This window comes from Rhinolophus ferrumequinum, chromosome 2 (genome assembly GCF_004115265.2).
Source record: "Rhinolophus ferrumequinum isolate MPI-CBG mRhiFer1 chromosome 2, mRhiFer1_v1.p, whole genome shotgun sequence".
NCBI classification, from domain to species: Eukaryota; Metazoa; Chordata; class Mammalia; order Chiroptera; family Rhinolophidae; genus Rhinolophus; species Rhinolophus ferrumequinum.
The window spans coordinates 39,429,923-39,451,011 of NC_046285.1; the positions used below are offsets into that span (position 1 = coordinate 39,429,923).

At 41.9% G+C, this 21,089-nt stretch overlaps 1 protein-coding gene across 1 annotated transcript in view; it reads right to left on the reverse strand.

The window, feature by feature from the left end:
- Positions 1–19,849, reverse strand: part of CCDC80 (coiled-coil domain containing 80) — a 36,853-nt gene extending 17,004 nt beyond the window's left edge. The window contains exons 1-4 of the mRNA XM_033090003.1: positions 19,074–19,849; positions 16,757–18,660; positions 9,513–9,669; positions 905–1,041 (exon numbers count right to left, since the gene is read on the reverse strand). Coding sequence (XP_032945894.1) covers positions 905–1,041; positions 9,513–9,669; positions 16,757–18,649 — 2,187 coding nt within the window. The 5' untranslated portion in view covers positions 18,650–18,660; positions 19,074–19,849. The remainder of the gene's footprint in view (positions 1–904; positions 1,042–9,512; positions 9,670–16,756; positions 18,661–19,073) is intronic.
- Positions 19,850–21,089: the final 1,240 nt, after the last annotated feature.

A 21,089-nucleotide genomic window follows, 5' to 3' on the forward strand; every position in this document is an offset into this window, starting at 1 on the left:
TATGCCCCAAGCGGGAATTCAGTAAACCCTAGGATGCGAAAGCTGGCAGTAACCTTAGAGATCATCTAGTCTCAGCTCTCCTATTAGAGATGGGGCAGCACATGTGCAGAATGAATTACTGAAGAGACCTTGTTCAGATTCAAAAATAAATGCTGCAAGTTGGATCTGCTATTCTGACAGCTCAGGCAGCCTTTTTCCTAATGATTTTCACATAATCATGGCATATTCTCAGTACGAAGCCTAATGCTAACAAGGTGAACTTGGGTAAGTTACTTAACCACTCTGGGCCTCTGTCTGTTCCTCTGTGAAACAAAGATAATACTTATTATTTATCCTAGAGGTTTGAGATAAGAATTGTAAAGGGTGAAGGTTAGTGCCTGGCATAAGGAAAACACTCAGTAAAGTTAGTTATTTTTGTTATTATTTATTTTTCATAGTTCAGAACCTTTGTCCCTTACTATATGAAGAAAGTAGGTATAAAACCCTACTGTCTTGTCCATGTTTGATCAGGAGGTAGATTTCCAGGCCTTTCCAAAGTAGGCTTATGTTAAATCTGGTTTTCCTGAAGGCAGAGGCCAAATGTTCTTCACCTTTTATCCCCAGGTCCTGGCACTTCATAGCTATTCAACAAGTATCTGATGAATGCAAGACATGTATATTACAGAAGAATTTATTCTGAATCAAGTAGCTGGGCCATAGGAGGCCATGCAACCCAGTCTTTTTTGGAAACCACATTTCTGGATGCAAATTCCATAGGCCAGCTTGGGATATTTAGACCATTACAAAACCTTCCCATTTATGAAAGAATTTGCGCTTACTTGTACGTTTAATTGACTCACTAACAAAACTTTAGAGCTGCTATTCTAAGGAGTGGTACCACATCATGGAAAACAGGACTCCGTACCTTGACTCTCAGGTCCACGTCTGTGAGCACCATGAAGAATTCATCGTAGGCCATTCCATACTCTTTCCTCAGCTCACTGATGAGATGCTGGTCGACCAAGTCTTCGTCCTCTACCACTCGCATGGGTTTCTCGTTATCTTCAGGGAAATGAAATGTGAATAAATATGGGGGTGACAAGACAGAAATCAGTGGGAAGCAAAGGGCTGGGGGCTCTGGGCCTTAATCGTGAGTTAATTAGAATGGCTTCCATTACTTGCACATATTTGGCTAACATTTTGTTTGAACAAAAGTTAATAAAGTAGATATATAAATATAGAAGCAAATGAATGAACTGATTTTGAAAGTTAGTCTTCTAAAGATGATCAAGCCCCATCTTTGCCCACCTTTGTTGTAGTGAATTGGAAGGAGCTGCCTGCTTTTGCCACAGATCTCTGCCATGCTCTATCTTCTGTCTAAATCAGAGCTGGGTGAACACAAGGTTGTCTGGAAAAGCAGCATAAATTTGGCAGCTTCTTGTTTTGCCAAAGCTCTGTAATCCTCATCAAAGGTTGCAGGGCTAAGGAGCAAACATTCTTCAGCAAGCATCCTGTAAACTGTCTACCTGGTCCTGATCCAGCTGAAATGATTCACAGACTCAAGCCCACTTGGTGGGATTTGGTCATTCCACACAGCCTGCCCCAGACCTAAGATTATTGAGGAGGGAGGATAAACTCTGCTGTGTGCTGGTAAGGACTGGCCCTACATGTGAGACAGTTGCCAAATTTCACGTCCTAGAAGAACTCCAACTCCAAAAGTCAGTGATCAAATTCAGGTGGTAGGAAATTTCCTCATGTATTTGCTCTTCCATGTCTGACTAGAGACAGCAAGGACACTGCAGAAAAATTCAGCTTCAGTTATATCTTGTTAAACTCCAACCGTGTGCCATACATTATGTTTGAAGTGATAGGTAGGTAGATAGATAGAACGAGGAGGAGAAGGAGAGACCTAACCTGGTTAGAAAGCCCCTTGCTGCAACTCCTACTGGGGTCAAGACCCCTTGCAGCTGCCCTCACGTAGGGCACCAGTGCCTTACTAGCCTCACAGGATTCCAGGCTCACACATGCCCCTAAATCAAAGGGATGTGTTGTTAGAAGCCAGAGAAGGAAAGAAGACATCCTGCTTAGTAGAGCATACATTTTACTTATCAGGACCATTTTAGTGAGCTTCTCAAACAAATCATAGAAAGACAGAAACTACCTTGAGAACCAAAGGCAGGACTGAGCACCTCAGCAGAAGAGAAAGAGCTAAGGAGAAGGGAGAGGCGGAGGCAACTCTACCTATAGAAATAAAAGCCTTCATAGAATGTAAGGAGAGGCCATTACCCCTTTTGGGATTGGTCCGCTCCACATCTTGGAGTGTATCTACCTTCACTAATAAACTTCTTACCATCCTATATTTGCACAAAATGCTGTCTTTTGCCTGAATTCTTTCCCTCGGGAAGACAACAGCCTAGGAACACCATCACATCGGGTAACAGAAGCTCTCATCTGCGATGCTTTCTTTTCCGTAATATCCATGGTTTCTCCTCCTCCCACCCTCCCTTCCGAAGTCCAGGCCATGACACCGATGTCCCTGGACCACTTTGCTTTCTCCCATTGCTTCAGTAGTTTCCTATCTCCTCTAGCACTTTTTTCCAAGTATGATCCACTGTCTAACTTCATCACAATCACCTGGAGATCATATTAAAATTATAATCCTTGGATCCAAACCAATTAGATCAGAATCACTAGTGGTGAGAACCAAGAAATCTGCATTTTATTTATTTTTTATGACCCTGGTAAACTTATTCAGTTTCCCTAAACCTTAGCTTACTCAAACAAAATTCAACTTAATCTAATTGGATTAAGTGATTCACGAATCAGGCAGCACCCCATTTAGCAACCAAAAGGGTGCTCCTCAGGACTCTGCATTTTCACAAGTTTCCTGAGTGATTGTTATACTCTGTAAGGACAATAAAATACATATACTTGGCATAGCATACAGACCATTTATGTCCTGGACTCTGTCCTAATTAGCTTGTCTTTTAACTCTTCTTCCATGCATTATGTTTCCAGTCCTCTATTTTCAGTTTCTAGAAACATGCCTTCCCTTTCTGGCATGCTATCTCTTCCCTTGTTCACACGGGAACTCTTAATTACCTGGGAAACCTGTCTTTACCTCATCTGTGCACTCATAAAATGTTTGTATTCTTCTGTAATAATGCTTATCACATTGCATTGCAACCAGTGTTCACACATCTATCATCCCACTAGATAGGAACGACTCAAGGACAGGGACTGAGTGTTGGTCAGCTTCTAAATCCTCGTAGCTGACACACCTAGGCACTTGGTACAAATATGGTAACCATGAAAACTCTCCCCTAAGAAAACAGCACATGAAAAAAAGAGAGTACAAGGCAAAGAAGGTGAGTAATTTTGTTCTGCGTAGAAAACTCACCATTAAACTCTTATATTTTCTTTTACCTTGTGACACCCAAACACAGCCAATCTAAGACTAATTTGAGAACACATACCATATATGTTTATTTTCTAAATCTGGGTTTTCATGTATGAGGTATTATAATTGTATTAGTCATCGATATTTTTTAATTTTCTGTATATTATAATGTTTTGACATCTTAAACAAACAAACAAACAAAACCAAAACCAAACAAAAACAAAAAAACAACTTTCTGGGCGGCGAGAGACTGTTCCTCTCTGGGCTGGCCAATTCTTAGAGATAGCAAAGCGCCCAGCCAGAAGCAGGTCTTTGCAACGCAAACTAACCAACTTAGAGCCCTAACCCCTCCCCTTGGCCCATGGACTCCAGGAGACAATATTCCTCTGCTTTAATCATCCCAGGGCCAGGTACCAAGCAGTTAGGGACCATCTCTACGGCCCGACGCCTGCAGAAATTATTCCAAATAGCCAACAGGAAGCTGTTCACGCTGCCCTCTCTTGCCTTTCCCTTGGAAACCCCAATAGAGACAATGACCCGGGTTCTCTCCTCATTTTTGCTTCTGCTTCCTGACCCAAACCTGGTGTGCCTCCTATGTCGCTGTGAAGCATGCTGCAGTTTCCTCTCTGGGACCTGCGAGTAAATTCTATTTCCCTTTTACATTCTGGTCTCTTGAATGTCATTCACTCTGCTCACCATTCACCGCCATAACTTAATAAACTCTGTCCTGGGATAACATACAATATAGATAAAACATATGTATAAGACATTTAAACTATAACTATCCTACACAAGAAGTCAGTACAAGCCAAACATTTCTTTTGTACTTGGAAAAATCTGGAGGCAAAGACTCCAGCAAGGCTGATTGCTTTTATCTCAAGAATATTCCCTGAATTCCTGAGCAATCTGTCGTAGGTTATTTCAGTTAGGATCATCTCGGCCTCCAGCTATGGGATTTACTTCTTTTTAATTGGAAACTGATCAATGTAAATGACTTTGTAGCTGACCTGCTGTCTCCTGTTTGACTCTGAGTGGGTGGTTTGCCTGCCTACCACGCCATTGTGGGATGGGTGACTGGTGGCAGTGACAGGGAGGAACTAACCTGGCCAATCCTGGTCACAAAGCTGCTGCTCTCACTAGAAAGAGCAACTTGTCCTATCTAGGAAGACTGTCCTTCCAGGTGCTTTTCTATCCTATCCATGAACTCTACCAAACCTTCAAAGTTATTTAAAATTTATTTGAAAAATATATTCCAATATCTCTAGTTGACTTCACATGGTTTACCAAATAAAGCTTGAATTCTATGTCCTGGTATTTGAAATCCTTTAAAATGTGGTGGCAAACTACATTTCTAGCCCTCTTTTCCCTTGTATCCTACACCCAACCCTCTGCTCTAGACCAAATCTGGCTGCAGATCAAAATCACTTGCACAACATTTTTGAAAAGAGAATTCTGGACTCCGTCCCCAAACTGAGTCAGTCTCTTGGAGCGGGGAGAGGACCTGGGAGTCTGAATTTTTGTTCGTATTATAAAGAGTACCTATAAATTGAGATTAAAAAGACCAACAACCCAAGAGAAAAATGGGCAAAGAACACTACAAACAAAATACAAATGCTCCTTAACTATATGAAAAGGTGTTCAGTCATACTTATAAAAAGAGAAAAGCAACCCAACACTACACGACACTAAGATATCATGTTTCACATACCGTGTTGGCTAAAACCATTCACATGTTTGATCACACACTCTGTTGGAGTGTTTTGGGGAAACAGACACTTATACATTGCTGATGGGACTGCAAAATGATACAACTTGTATGGAGAGAAATCTAATGATATCTACCAAAACTAGATACATTTTCCATTTGGTCCAATAACCCTACTTTTAAGAAACTACTGTACAGATACACCCACATACGTAGAATGGCAAATGTACAAGGTCATTAACTGTGAAATTGTTTATAACAAAATACTAGAAGCAAACATGTATCAACAAGGGGACTGGTTAAATAAACTATGGTAGAAGCTCACAATGGCTTAATAAAAAATGTGAAAGATCTCTATATACTCATAAGGAAAGATCCCCAGGAAGTATACTTAAGTGAAAAAAAGCAAATAGTATATATAATACGCTATATATAATATTCTATATTTTGTATAAAAAGAAGGGGAATATAGGTATTTATATTTTTTTGTATTTTCATAAAGAAGCACTAAATACACTAACAAGAAATCATAAAAATACCTATGGGAGCAGAGAGTAACAGGGTAAAGGCCCCAGAAATGGGAGTAAGACTTGTCTGTGTATGACCTTTTCATGCAGCTCTGACTTTGGAATCCAAAAAATTTATCATTTCTTTTTTAAAAAAAAATTAAATAAAAGCAAAAGGTACCTTGATAGAGTCATCACCTACCTGAAAAATCAACTCAGTTTCAAGTTCCCTCCATTAAATTTACGTTTCCAAATTCTCTGACATTTACAATACCTCCTCTGATGACTACAACTGGAAGAGCTTATCCTTCCAACACATTCTTTAAATACTTGTTTTGTACATTTGACCTATCAGGCACTTTACACCCCTGGATTGTCATGGGCTGATCTTGACACTGATACACTTGATGTTAGAGGCAGCGAGGGCAGTGGAATGGGATGGCTGAACCAGTTAGGGTACAGGCGCTCTAGCCTCTAGTGCATAGAGTGATTGATAATCAAAGACTAAATAAACAGAGAGCGACACTGCAGCCCGTGTCCGGAAATCTGATCTCTCACCCAACCTTCCTCTTGGCACAGAGTTGCAGGGCCTAGAGACAGCAGCTGCCTCACATTGTCACCACTGATGAAAGGAGATATTGGGGCAAAGGGTCAATTTTTCAGGTGTTTTTGAGGGAAAGCAGCATTTTTGCATTGGTATGGATCCTGATAGTTGTGAGGTTTGTCCATAAAAAAACAATTCTCTTCAACAGGATCAGAGATAATATTTTAGGCTGATTATATTCTATCATATTCACTTATAAAATTTTTTTTTAGAAATTTACCTATGATTTCCTTACTCATGTGAAGAGGGCATTAATACTTTCTCTCCTGGTTGCCACATTCCACCTCCATCAACTTTTCCACCTTCCCTTCTAGCACTTACCCTCAAACTCCTCTACTTTGCTATGAAAAAAACATGCTTGCGGCATTTCCTCCTCATTTCTATTTTCATTCTGCAAAAGTGCCTTTAGCCAGCAACTTCTTCCTACCTGATAAACTTTGTCTGTAATCCATCCTCTTGACATATACACCAATATTCCTATCCTAGATTGACATTTTAAACACGACTAACAATTAAAAATGCCTTTATGTGTTAGGTCATTCAACCCTCCCGTATATATACTCTGGGTTGCCAAAACCAGATGGGCTTATTATTCTGCATTAGAATTTGTTCAAGCATGAATAACTTTTGTTGGGTAATGCCTGAAATCTTCGGGTAAGTTTCTTGGTATTTGTAGGTTAATCATTTATAGTTCAAATACATTTAACAAGATGGACCAGCTGGGAGGACAGCCCATACTGTAGCTGGATGTGGGCCTCTGTTTTTAAGGCCCAGTAAAATCTGAAAGAGTCAAGAGTGCTTGATTTATTTTTAAGGAAAGTCAGGCCATCTGATAGATTTCCAGCTGAAAATTGGTCAAGGCTGGAGTTTGGTTTACTGAGACCATGGAGAATGCCAATTCCTGTTTTCCCATGGCTGACTCCCAGACTTGGCTGGAAGTACTACGGCCTTTCCCATAAGGGTAACCTGGGACATGACACAAGGACAGAAAGGCCTTCCAGGAATTAGATGAGAAACAAGATAAAAGGCCCCCCAAACCATGCCCAAGCTGCCATTCAGTAAGAGGCAAACATCCAAATCACAATACCTGATTTCTCATAGAGAAAAAAAATACCTCAGTCCCTCTACAGTTCATATTCAATCCAGATGTCTAGAAAACAGCAGGATTAATGCTAAAATTTTGCCAAGGCAGCACCAGATGCTTATAACAGTTGGAACCATATTGAGGTTGAGGTGGGAGATATAATGATTTTTCCAAACTTCCCTGAAATAAGGAATGAGAATTCTTTATGTGAGAGTTGGTGGGTAACACATTTGACACCAGGAGCACCTGGTGAAGGAGAGCTTTCATCACCAGCCAGCACCCGTTTCTACACTGGATTCAATACCTACTTCCTCTCTAGACATCTGGATTATAATTGAACTCACTGAAATGGCTCATGCTACTATTTGAAAATTCAGGAAGCAAATGGTTGAATCCCAGTTAACCACTGAACATGTGGCTTTGTAGTATTATCACCAGGAGTGGGAATGCAGCCTGACCGTGAAGAGCAGTTGTGAGGGTTCACTGTCAACATCCCGTAATAAGCAGAAAGCAATTACAAGTAGTTTTCAGTTATAGGTGTTGTACTCCCTGTGACAGCTCACGGATCGCCAGAAGCTTGCCAGAACAAAAGGTGGTAATGGTGACTACAATAATAGTACGTATTATGTGACAGGTATTTACATACCTTATTAAATCCTCCCCGTAGACTGTGAAATACATATAACTGTGTTCTAAGCTGAGACTTAGGAAGCAACTTGCCCAAGGTCACACAACAAATAAGTTGTGACTGTGGATTTGAAGTGGTTTATTTGACTCTCCAGAACTTCTTTTGTGTTTTTGTTTGTATTATTATTATTATTATTATTATTATTATTTTTGGTTAGGGTAAGGACACTCTTTTGTTGTTGTTGTTCCCCCCCCCAAACATACACACAGCATATCCACACACCAATCACCATTCCACAACGATTTATAATGGGACATTGGGAAAGATGCTATTTATTTTCCTTTGGAGCTATGTCAGGGGAAGGCAGGCTAATAAAAGTAGAGAATGCATAACTGAAATTTCATACCTGAGTAAATTCTAGAGACCTGCTATACAATATGCACCTATAGTTAACAATACTGTATTGTGTGCTTAAAAATTAGTTAAGAGGGTAGATCTCATATTAAGTGTTTTTACCACAGTAAGAAATATGATTTAGAAAGTTAGACCGTATTATAAATCAAATTGACATTATCATGACATAACTACAACTCATATGTGTTCAATTATACCAAGATCACAGGACAGAAAAATCTGTGAGATAATGTATCACATGTATTGAAGTTAAATGTTAACTAATGGCAAAAATGTTTTATATTCTTTCAGATGTTTTCAGATATAATATATTTTATGAAAAACATGCAGACTATGCAAATGTTGGAATATGAAGGATTTTCATTATAGTTAAAATTAGAATAAAAAAGTAGAGAATTCATGTAAGAAAAAAAGTTTTGTGCGTGTGTTTCTTTTAAAAAGTATAAAGCCCTAGAGATGTAATAATTATAAAAGAAATGGGTGGGTCAAATTTGGGGCTTCTGACTATGAGGCTTAACTACTCACAGAAAGTCTTGCAATGTTCCCAGGAGAACTGCAGTGAGTTAGATCTCAGTTGCCCAATGCTGAGCTGTATGCCTCAAGAGTCTCACATGTATCATTAATATGAAAAATTGTGAAAACTCTACATGCAGCCAAATTCTTCTGCTCTCCAAAAGGACTTGGGCACAGTTCAGTCCATATTTTCAGTGACTTTTCATTTGTCTTAACAGCTTCTTTCAGCCCTGGTGAATTCCCTTCCCAGCCTTGCCAGAGTCAAGTATTTCCAAGGGTCTGGCAGGTTCCCACGTATCAGTGAGTCGCCTGTAGCATAAAGGCTGCAGGAAGATCACATGGTGTTGCTCACTGGCAAGAAGACTCAGAATCCAGAAGGAAGTGTCTGAATACCTCTCTGGTTCTCCCCCAAGTGTATTACTTCTCTTTTTTTCTCTACCTTACTGACTTTCAAACCATAGAGTGCTTGCATATTTTTCATTTTAAAGTGCAAAAAACAAGCCAGAACCATCTGGAATGGTTATGTAAATAGGTAAGCAGACTGATGTTTGGTACCACGAGGAAAGAGTCCTCTGGATATCTGGATTTTCTTTTTGATTCCCCACCTACCACCCCCATAAAGTTTGTCCCACCTTAGCTATGAGGAAAACAATAATAATATTAGAATACTTAAGAGAACCTAGCTGGAAGTGGTCGATTTTCATGGAGCTGTTGTTGACAGGACCAAAGATGGTGATCACGGAGATTTTCCTGGTGGCCATCTTGCAGAAACTTTCCAGATATTCATCTCGCTGTTGCACATACATGTTGTTCTCAACCTTAGGAGTGGTGATCAGCTGGAGGTGAGTGAAGGCAGGTAAATGTTAATTAATAGTGATAGTTTCACACTGAAGTAAAATACAAAGGGGTGATTTTGAACGGGGGCAGGTGGCTTGTAGTGACCGACACCTAAACTAAATCAAACTAAATTAAGCTAAGCTAAAGTGAACTACACTAGACGGTTTTGTTGGACAGTTAGCATAATCAGGGCCATAAGGGGGTCATTTGGATAGGACTTTTTTTTTAATGGTTTCAGACCACTTATACTTTTCTACTCATTTCCATTATTTACCTTTCTTACTAGTCATGTGTTTTGGTTTTCTCATTTGGGAACTCTACACAAGAATACTTACTTTGTAAGGTTATTGCATAAATACTTGGCATGTAAAACCTGTTTAATAAATGCTATCTTCCTTCCCTCATTTTGATCTTTATTATGCTAATTTGCTGCTCAGATATCCATGAATTGAGTGGTTACTACAATTATTTCATGTCTCACAGGGTTGAGAGAGTTTCATAGCCAGGCCTTGGGCACTCTGGATGGCTGATGTCTGCAAGGAACACTGTCTATTCATGCTTTGCTGACTCATTGTTTGAGGCCAGCATTTGACTACATTCAAATTTATCAGCCACTTTTTACTTACCCATCTAATCTTATAAAATAATTCTGAAGCCTGTCACTATTAGTTTGGCTTTTTTTGGAGGGGAAGTCACCATGTTGTAATCTCTTCCAAATTCTTTTTCAAAATGGTTAATAAATCTGGTCCCAACTCGATCCTGCTGTTTATTTTTCTCTGTCAGAGATATGTTTATGCTTCCTGCAGGCTTTCCCTTCTAAGAATTCTCTATGCTTGACAAAATACTATCCCTCATGGAAATCAAGATGTGTTCAATAGCTTTTGAGTAGAACATTAACAAAGATTTTCTGGAATGAAGTTATTTTTTTTCTCAGATCATTATTTATTTTAAGTAGACATGATTTCATTTATTTTTGAATTTGTGTTTATATGCCTATTCAGATGGACAAAGTGGGTAGGAAATGCTTGTTTTAGAAATGTAATTTCCCAAGAGGAAAAATAATCAAATTTCCTCAAATTTATTCATTGATTCATATTTAGCCTTAAAAAAATTAATGTGGCTATAAAAAGAGATGGTAATGGTATTTTTGGTTTGTTTGTGAGTTTTTAATTAGCTGTCTGACATTTGAAAATATTTCTTTCAGTTTTTATGGTAGCCCAAATCTTGGAGTTTTATTTTCAGTTGATGTGTTTTATGTTTTTCTTTCTGGCTGTTCTTTGCTTACAAACAGACTACTTTGAAATAAATAAAATGAATGTTTAAATACGGACACAAAATAGTCAAAAACAGTTAAGATTTACTGGTAATGATTTTGGACTCCCTATTCTAAATGAAGTATAAACCCATACTTAGAATATATTTAGAGGTGTCTCTAGGGCACAGCTGCCCAGATGCTAAATGACTGATAATTACCTGCCTCTATAACTTCAAATCCATACATAGACTCTATTTCCTTCATTCCATATTTTGCCATGAACCCTTAAAGTCCATGAACAGACCATGATAACAGGATTTCAAGAGTCCTCAAAACTCCCTCTGATCTTTTTCTTCCCCTTGTACATAATTGAGAATTTCAGACAATATATAATCATACAGAACCTCATCCTCCCTTGCCTGGAAGCTTCTCCCACGGACCTCTGAACATGGCAGTCTTAGGCCATGGATACTCAGTGGGAATCACACTTAAATATATAAAGAGCTCTGATGTTTATTTTCACATTGAGAGCTTTCCCCAAGGATACCTTAACCCACCATGAGGTGACATTCATTTTGCACGACTGATTCCTTAGCTACTGGCATTCAATGATCTGACCCCAGGGTCTTTCTTGCTAATCTTTACTCCTACTTTCCCTTATGTGACCTCTTCACCCTCTAGCCAGACTATTTTAAATTACGAAATGAAAGGAATCTTGGCACGGTGGCACAGAGAAAGGGTGATTATAGTCAAAGTTAGAGGTCCTGGCATTTTAATCCTTGTTCAACCCCTGGTAATCATGTAGCTTTAACAAGGCCATGTGACCTTATGAACCTTAGCTTTCTCATCTTTATAATGGAACAACTTCTCTGACCACCTCATAAAGTAGTGAGAATTGAGCACAAATAAATAGATGTGTGTAAGGCTGTGTGCCCCCGAGTACCATACATCCACACCACCTCTAAATAGTTCACCCACTGTCCTTCCTCAGCTTTGGCTCGCTCGTGTCATCCCTCCCACCCCAAAAGCCCTCCCCTCCCCTCCAATGTATCTGAATGTGAGCCATTCTTCAAATGTAGCATCTTCCTCAAAGTCTTTTCTAGCCCTCAATGATCACTTCTTCCCTTTAATTACTGTTGTTATAGCCTGCACTGCTCACTTGGAATTTATATATTTCCTTGATTTACTATTATATTTTATGTTTATGTCACACCTCCCCAACTAGAGTGTAAGTTCTTCAAAGCACTGAAGCCCTAGCCCCTACCACTGCTGTGCACATGGTAGGAGAACAAACACTATCCACATCCTTCAGGCTACATGGATCATTCCAGCCAGAGGAGAGGAGAGGGACTCAGCAACACAATGGTCCCCCACCACAAACTTGTTGATTTAATCTGTTTCTCAAGTTTGCACCAGGGAAAGTAGAGGAGGCTGATCCTCTGAACGTATTTCAGGAATTCTTTCCCTGTGGATTGACATCTCTGTCCCATTCATTTTCTAGTTTGGCAATACTTCAAACCGTATTTAAAATGGTAACCATTTCCAATCCCCTCTTGCTAAAAAGAGCATCCTAGAAATCCTCCATAAACATTATTGTCTGCTACTTGATCTCTTCCCAGTTTGGTAGCAATAAATCAGGGCATGTCTCATGAATTTAGAATTGTGTTGTGGTTCTTTTTTATGTTTCTGTTCCCAGTGTGTTGGCACAAGGTGCCTAAAGAGTATAATGAAGCCAGTTTGCATAAATAAATGGAGCAAACAGGAATGGGAAATGCTAGGGGGAAAGTATTTTAAGTCTCAGATTATTCTACATACAGCGTGATTTTTACAGATTCTGAAAAATAACATTCAAGCTAGTAGTCTGCCTTAGTAAAACAGAGCTTCATATCCTTTTCTAAAGTTCAATAAAATAAGTAGATTGTTGTCCCAATACCCACATTTTTGAAGTAAGGTTGAAAGTATTAACCACTTGAATTACAGGAGATTCAGTCTCCAAAGAATGTTTAAACTGGAAGTTGAATCTCTGCAATTCAGCGCTAAGAGGCTCTTGATGAGTAGGTATGTACTAGATCTCGGGGCACAAAATGAGGGCTTGTCAGCTTAGTGAGAGTCCAATGCATAAGTGATAAACAGCTTAGCTATATTCTCACCATTGTCACCCCAGACTGACATCAATCAGTCTGAGGGATTAGGTTCATTGGGATTCAGTAATTGGGATATTGCTTCTGACTGACTGCCGGGAAAGCCAGAGAGTTGAGGTGCAGAGAACTAGCTGAGTATTAAAAGCAGAATCTCTACATCAGTGCTCAGCACAAAATATTGACAACTGATATATCTTACCATTTATCTGAGTAATTCAAGGTTGAAAATGAAATTTTAAATGTCTTTATTGATTATCTAACAGGATAATTTATCAGTTTCTCCTTCACTTTATGGCATGTGTCCCATATTCACACCAACAGGAAGGCAGAATGGGGGAGTAGCTTGAGCATGAGCTTTAAAATCAAACAGACCTGACGTCTAATTCTGGCTTTGCCACATATTAGCTATACATCTGAGAAACTTCTCAGCCTCTCTAAGCTTCTGTTTCCTTGTTTATAAAATGGAGTTAGTAGGTCCTTCTCCATAGGACTGTTGTGAAAATTAAACTACACAATCTTGGGAAAAGCCCCTGGCAGGATGTGTTCTTTTCTTCTGACAGACTGAAAGGCAGGGGGTTTGAAGGATTGACCTTTGTCCTAAGAACAGGACACCTGGCTCCTCCTGCAGCTCCTTTGAGGGGCTTTAAGATGCTGTTCACTTAACCACAACCTATACCACTGCTGCCAGTGTTTCTTCAAGTAACTGGTTAAATAGAGATTATGTGATGTTTTCACATCTAAAGAATGATATGAATAAATGCAAGTGACAGAGGGCTTATGATGAATTGTAGTTGGGCACCAGCTTACTGAAAAACGGGAAAGATGAGCTAAAAGACCTACACAATTTCTTGGAATGCAAACCTCATTTCAGTTTGAATGCACTGGGTTAGGCTGAGGCCAGTAGGAGGTATATGTTGTCAGCTGTACTGGAACAGCTTGAAGAGTGCTAAGCCTTAATGAATATTAATTGAATCACTGAACTTCCTGAAAAACATGAGCCATGATTGAGGGGGAAATGATAAATAGCACCAACTACATCTTTCACCCAGAAACACAAGTCTTCTCTCTGTCTTTTCTCTCCACCTTTTGATATTGTTATCATGTTTATTTCATCTTGTTTTTTCCTAATCCATTCTTATTTTGGATATCATCAGCTTTTCAGAAAACACATATCTGATATGATCATCAGCTAGGCACACGTTGAATTGCAAGACTGAAACGCCTCTTGTTGGTACTTTCTTTTTAATAACCAACCTGGTTCACTCACCAGCCCCCAAGAGCAACACTGCCACGAGCAATCCCAGCTGGTTTCTGTTTTGCCTCACATGACATCAGCAGAAGCTGTCATTTGAGTTTCATTTGCTAGAAATTTATGATCAGAGATACTGTTAAAAGCAGAAAAGACCCAGCTGGGCTTTCAAATCCCTCTAAGGGAGTGGAGACAAAGAGAGCAATAAAAGGCATGACTAATAACAGGGATACAGTATGAAAACCCTTTTCTTTTCACTCACACACTAGGGTAATGGAAGTAGTTACCAGTTAGGTGCACAATTACAATCCTGACATTTTACCCATCATTATTTTTCCCCTGGTTAAAACATGACCGTGAGGGACACTTTGCCTGCTTGGTGGCTAAATGGCCAGGGTTGGCTGATGTGCTTTAGCAGGCTGGACAAAGTCCCAGGTACTTAGGAAGAGAGCAATGGAGCACACCACTAATGCTGTCCCACAGTCCAAAGAGAGCAGTTTTTCCTCATGGGTTCTCTAGCAAATACTCAAGTACCAAGCAGAGTTCTGCTCTGAAATCAGTGATTCTTTTGGTTCTGACTGGAACATTCCCATTTAAATTTATGTACTCTGGGGATAACTAAGTAGCTGTTAAACTACTCTAACAGACAATGTATCCTTTGCTAACCTAAGTTTATATAGTTACTTTACGGTTCTGGTTAAAAACAAGTAACAACATACAAAAAAATAACACACACACACATACACACACACACACACACACCTGTAGAATCACAAAAAAATAACACACATACACACACACACACACACACACACACACGTAGAATCTCAATCAAAACTTAGGCTTTGTTCTAATGCATAAATACACTATTGATGGAATAGCTAAGAGAATTTGGGGACGTGCCCCATCCATGATAAATACCACAAGGGACTCTGCTCTGAGTAACATTTCAAATGAACATTGAAACTTTCGAAACCACTAAAGATAAATGGACACCAGAGTTGCTCTGGCTCAGATCATTAATCCAAATTTAGGCCAGATTGGAAAAACTAAAAAACCGTCTGAGAAATGCCTTGAGAGAAGAATGCGTATCTCCTTTGGTGGGGGGGGGGGGTGTGGGGGGGATGCCGAGTGTGGAGTCATCTTGTGCCTTCAGTAGAATAGCTGCTGTCCTCAGTGGCACGAGATGGCTCCATCACGTCCAGGTATCTGAGAGAGTCGTTCCTGACTCATATTACCCAACATTAATGTACTAACCTTTTTCTCTGAAGTTATTGTATCATATTCTTTTCCTCCTTGACAGCCTGAAGTAAAATGATAGCATGAAGCAGCTAGGGGTAAAATCTTGGAAGGGCACTAAAAGAATGGGCAAGGAGACATGGAGAGGAGAAGGAGCCATTCTTACATTGCTGACGAGAACTGCCCTTACATTTAGGATGGGACTTATTCCTGTTTAAAGCCTTCCTGGGGTTTGAACAGATAACTGGTATCATTCTTGGGGTGGTGGCGAGTAATGGCCAAAAGAGAGAGCTACTGAAATGGATCTGTGACTTGCTCAATACTAGTAGCACTCAGAAACAGGCAAAATGAAAGCACTTGCCTCTTTTTTTATACACACACATACTCATGCTCATTTTATAGAGTCTCAGGGAAACTGATATTTGGACTCCAAGTTCAGATGTGTCTAGCGTATTGGATATTGAAACAATTAACCCAGTTCCCCACACTCCATCATTTTGGCCTTTTACTGATAGTTGGACAGTGATGGAAGAGGCAGCCTTTAAGGGGAGAAGATTTCAGACAGCTGGTTTTAAAACCATTTGTGAGGGTCACATCATCGAGGAAACTTCTCCACTCTCAGTCGTACACACTCTCCACCCAGGCTGCCTTACTTTCCTCTGTGAGGTTTCCCATTGTTGATATGGACCTAATTAAGGGGGAGAGGAGAAACCTTATTTCCCCTATACACATGCTTGTAGTTCCTAAGCTCATGAAGAGAAAAACACTTTTCTTAACTTGTAACCAGAGTGAGTCAATGCATGCCATTTCAGGATCTCCTTCATTCTTCTTTTATTCTTTGAACTGAAGAATAAGTAAAAGGGAGCTGTATCCAGAACTATCCCTTGGAAGAGAGAAGTAAGAATAGGGATGGGTACTGATGGGTTTGGAAGAAGCTGACTACAGATGCTTCTCGGGGTACATGTCTAAGGTCCCTTGACAATTGACTCTGAGTCTGTGTGGGAAAAAGTGCATAGAACATCTGAATCCAAAGGAGCTACTGGCCTGGCTGCTTTTTCTTGACACACCTCCTGATCGTCTTGACATGGCACAGATTCAGACACGCTCTGCCATCCAGCAATGTGATTTTAGAATAATAACAACCAAATATTAACACGCCCAACCTCAGCCCACAGAACAATGCCAAGGAGAAGATTACTTACAAGGAGCCTTCGTTTGCCTTCAAAGGAGCCCAGCAGGTCAGTCACCAACTTCTTGGGATTCTGAGTGAAGTGCTTTGTGGTGGGTTTCAGGTAACCATCCTGCTCTGTTTTACCTGCTTTTTTCTTCTTGTTCTTTTCTTTCTCCTGCCTGCTCTTTTTCTCAGCCTTGTCCTTCTTCACTTGCTTTTCATTCTTGAGTAACTTGTCTGCTTTCTCCGTCTTCACCTTTTTTTTCTTCTCCTTCTCAGCTTTCTCAAGCTTTTCATGCTTTTTAGACTCCTTTGCTTTTGGGGGCGGTATATTCCCCACCTGCAACTCCTCCTCCAGCTGAGAGGCAGTAGGCCGGCTGGGGTCATACTTATCCTCATACTCATTGCTGAGAATTTTGTCCTGGGCCTTCTTTTTGGGAGGTTTCCCCTTTGCTGGCTTGTGAGGACCTGGCACCACATTTGGGTCCCGGTGGCCATGCTCCCGCTTGTCTGTGCGGTTGTCCCGGAAACGGCCTGCCACAACCCTGGTGCTGTGCTCCGACGTGGGAGTGGGAGGGGCAGCCGTGAAACTCTCGAAGCTGGTGGCCTTGCTGGGCCTCCTGGTGGTCTGTGGCCTCTCCCTGTGCTGCTCCTTCCTGGATGGAGGGTAGAGATTCTCTGAGACCACGGAGCCCCTGGCCGTGGTCACCTCAGCTGTTGCTGGAGGCCTGTGGGCATCTGAGGAGGGGTGCACCCGGGGGGTCCAGGGCCTCTGGGTGGTGGGAAAGGCCAGGGTGGTTGTAGGTCTTGCTGCTACAGTTACCACCCGAGAGGTGGCCCGAGTCACTGTTGTGACTGGAGCAGGAGGCAGGGTGGTGGCCCTTGGGGTCGGAGGAGGTGGCGTGGGAGCCGCCTTGGTGGTGGCGGGTTTTCTCAGCACCTTCACCCGACTGTCTCTCGTGGGTGGAACTTGTGCTCTTCTCAGGTCTTCTTTCCTCTTCTCACTGCTCAGGCCTGGCCTTCCTGCTCCTCCACCATTGTTCCCCTCATCCACTACCTGGCCCTCCACCCCGGAGGCCTTACATTTTTGGACAAAACCCTTCTGCCTGATCTTCTCTATCCTGCGGATGGGGCCCTGGTCAATGATCTCGTACATGGCCTCCAGCCTGACCGGGTAAGGGTAGCGCTCCTCTACCTGCAGCGTCTTCTTCAGCAGCACCATGCCGAACTTCCCCTTCTCCAGCTTTAAGAAGCTCATCAGCTTTGGGATGAGGGTGGGGTCCAGGGGCTGCTCCAGGACCCGGCCCTCACTGGTGATCCTCCGCACTTTGCCCCCTTCCTCGCCGGCCTGGTGGAACAGCACTATCTGCTGGATGTGCCGTTCTGCCAGCTCACAATACACATCGTCCTTCAGGAGGCTCATCATGAGGCGGTAGTAGCCTTCCGAGGCGTGAGGGGCCGAGATGACCCACACACGATTCTTCCCTGCAAAGCTGGCAAGGATGTTGGGAGAACTGGACCCAGAGGGGAAGCGCAACATTCTTGAACGAGCTGAAGACCCCTCATCTCGGACCATCTCACGGGGAGAGCTTCGGCCTGTGGGTCTCCGCTCAGATCTCAGCAGGGCCCCATTGATGCCCAGCGGGGCCTTCGGGGCCTTCTCGTGGGCTATTCTCAGCACCGGCACACTGCTCCTTCTTAGGTGAGGCTGAAGGTTTGGTTCTTCCAGAGTGGTTCTCGCAATTCCCTGAGACCTTCCCGTGTGCCTCAGAAATCGAGCTGGCTTTCTGTTGACTTCAGAAACCAGAGGTGCTTTCCGCCCTCCATGGCTCCCTCTGTTCATGGCATGGAGGTGGGGTTCTGAGCCACACACCAACCACATTGCCAGCAGCATGGTAAAACTGGGTCCCATTCTCCATGTCATTGTGCAATCCACTTTGGGAGGCAGAAAAATCAAAAGACGAAAGGGGTGGGGAAGGGGGAAACAGAAAAGAAAATTGTTTAATTGCAAACAGAACTGGGCATTTTCTCTTTCTCTATTTTGGCCAAAGTTTTGGGGGAAGGGGTGGTTAGAGAAAAAGAAGGACGGAGGTCAGGGAATGGAAAATAGGATGAGATCTTGTAATTTTTAAGCCCCTGTAATTTGTCAGCGCTTAGCAGAGACAATTACATTAAGCAGGGAACCCAACTCTGTGCCCCATTCAGCATGCTTGCACCCTTTCAACTGGCTCTGATGCTCCAGAGAAAATGCACACTGAGCATATTAATTATGACAACATTCCCATTTCATTTCTTCAAACAAGCAACAAAGAAACAAACACCAAAGACAGAAAGGATTACACACTTACATCGTGGCTCATGGAGATGGAATGCAGATGGTTTAAAAAGCAATCTGTAGTGTGGTCCCAGGACAGTTTCCTAGATGAAATACTTTTCCTCCCAACCCTCTTTCTCCTTTGAGAGGCTGGGGTATGCTGCAGCTCCAGCTCCCAAAGTCGCCTGTCCTGACCTGAGGGCTGAGCTGATTTCTTCTTTTATTTTTCTGGCTGTGTCTTTTTACCTTCTTGACAAGTAGGATGAGGTGACAGGAGCTGTCCTTTGCATCTTAAGTCTTTGCATCTCCATTTTTCTGTAGTTTTTCTCGGTCTTGTGTGTCTGTGTGTGCCAGTCCCCTGTGCCGACAGACAGGACGCCCCTTAAAGTGGAGCCCCAGCTATTTCAAAATCTCACTCTTTTCTCTCTTTAGAGTTCCAGGATCCTTCTTATCACCCTTTCCCTCACAGTCTGGCTTATTCCCTTTGTTTCCCAGTGTTAAAGCACTGGGATTAATATGTTTTCCAGGCTGAGGGAAAACACAGGAATGTGATGTTGAAAAAGAGCTTTTTTTTTTTTTCTCTTTTTCTATGCCTCTCTCCTCCCTTTATTTCTCCCCACCTTTTTTTTCCTCCTCTTTTCCTTCTTTTTCTTCTTCCTCTTGCCTGGATTCAGTCCCAGGAATGCCAGGACAACCTCAGTTTTGATCCAAACCAAACTCACACAACAGCAGCCACTGGAAATCAAGGAAACTTCACTAAGAATTTAACAGATCAGCAAAACACCGCCTCCTTCCCATTTCAGCACGTTGAGAGTGGACTCGGTGCGGAGGGAGAGGGCTGTTCTTTTGGTGGGGGAAAGTTTTGAAACACTACCCATCATCATAAATCACTTTAGAATAGGATGGCTGAGGACTTAACCCCTTCCATACCGAGTAATCAGGATACTTTCCCTTCCTGTCTATACTCATACTGCACACTGGAAAGGGAAAATGCTCAGATTTCTGCATCTGCTGCTTGGTTTTCCTAGAGACAGATATTCCTTTGGGTCAGTGTGCTTGGCTATACATATACAGACAATATATGTATTTATAGTTCCATGTATACATTTTTATCTCTTTCTGCCTGCTGCATGCACTTAGCTTGAGGTTGGAAAAGCCCATGGAAAACATGACTGGGTTGTTTTTATTTTATGCTAATTGGAGATCATATTACTGTGTTCTTGTTCCTAGTTTTCTCCTTGGCATACAAGGAAGCTGGTAAAAGGTTAGAAATGCAGGCAGTGGCTGCTGTCCCCCTGAGACTGCAGTCAGCCATTACATCAGGGGAAGGGCATTATGATCTCCAGTTCGGGCTCTGGCTGGAGATGGTAGGCTAAGACCTTCTTTGGAGGTATGTGTGGGGTTAGGGGGAGGAGTGTAATGCAGTATTTTGCTCTCCAAAAGCTTCAGGTATCTGGAGGGCTTTAGGCAATCCTCAGAAATAACCATATCAAGTTGCAAAGACAAGACTAAGGCATCTCTGTGTGTCTACCTCCTGGACCTGTCATGGGGATTCAGCTTTTACGGGGGTGGAAAGGTGCCTCAGGTTATAGATATTTCTTCCAACTTCTCCAAGAGAATTCAGTTGGTTTTAATTGGCACAGACAGTGGTGAGCCAGAGTTCTCAAAAGGCTCCTTGCAAACTAGACCATGCTCATGGCTGCCCTCATTGGATAAAACCTGGTCCCTAGTTGCTACTCTTTTGTCAGCCCATTTCCAATGGGTCATTTGCCTTTCCTTCACATAAGTTCCCAGCACGGAATTGAAGACCTGTAGGGGTGTTGAGTATAAGGCTTAGCCCACAGTTTGATGACCAAGGAGTGCCAAGAGGAAAATCCTCCTGTGGAGCCCGCACAAATACTTGTAACGACAGTAAAAAAGGTGGGCTTCAGACAGAGACTCTCTGTCCACCAGACTCAGAGAAGGCTTTTCCTTTCATAGGCTTCACCTCTTAAGGGGATCAAATACCTATGCTGTTGGACAGTCCTAGATGGTATTTCCTTTCCCAAAT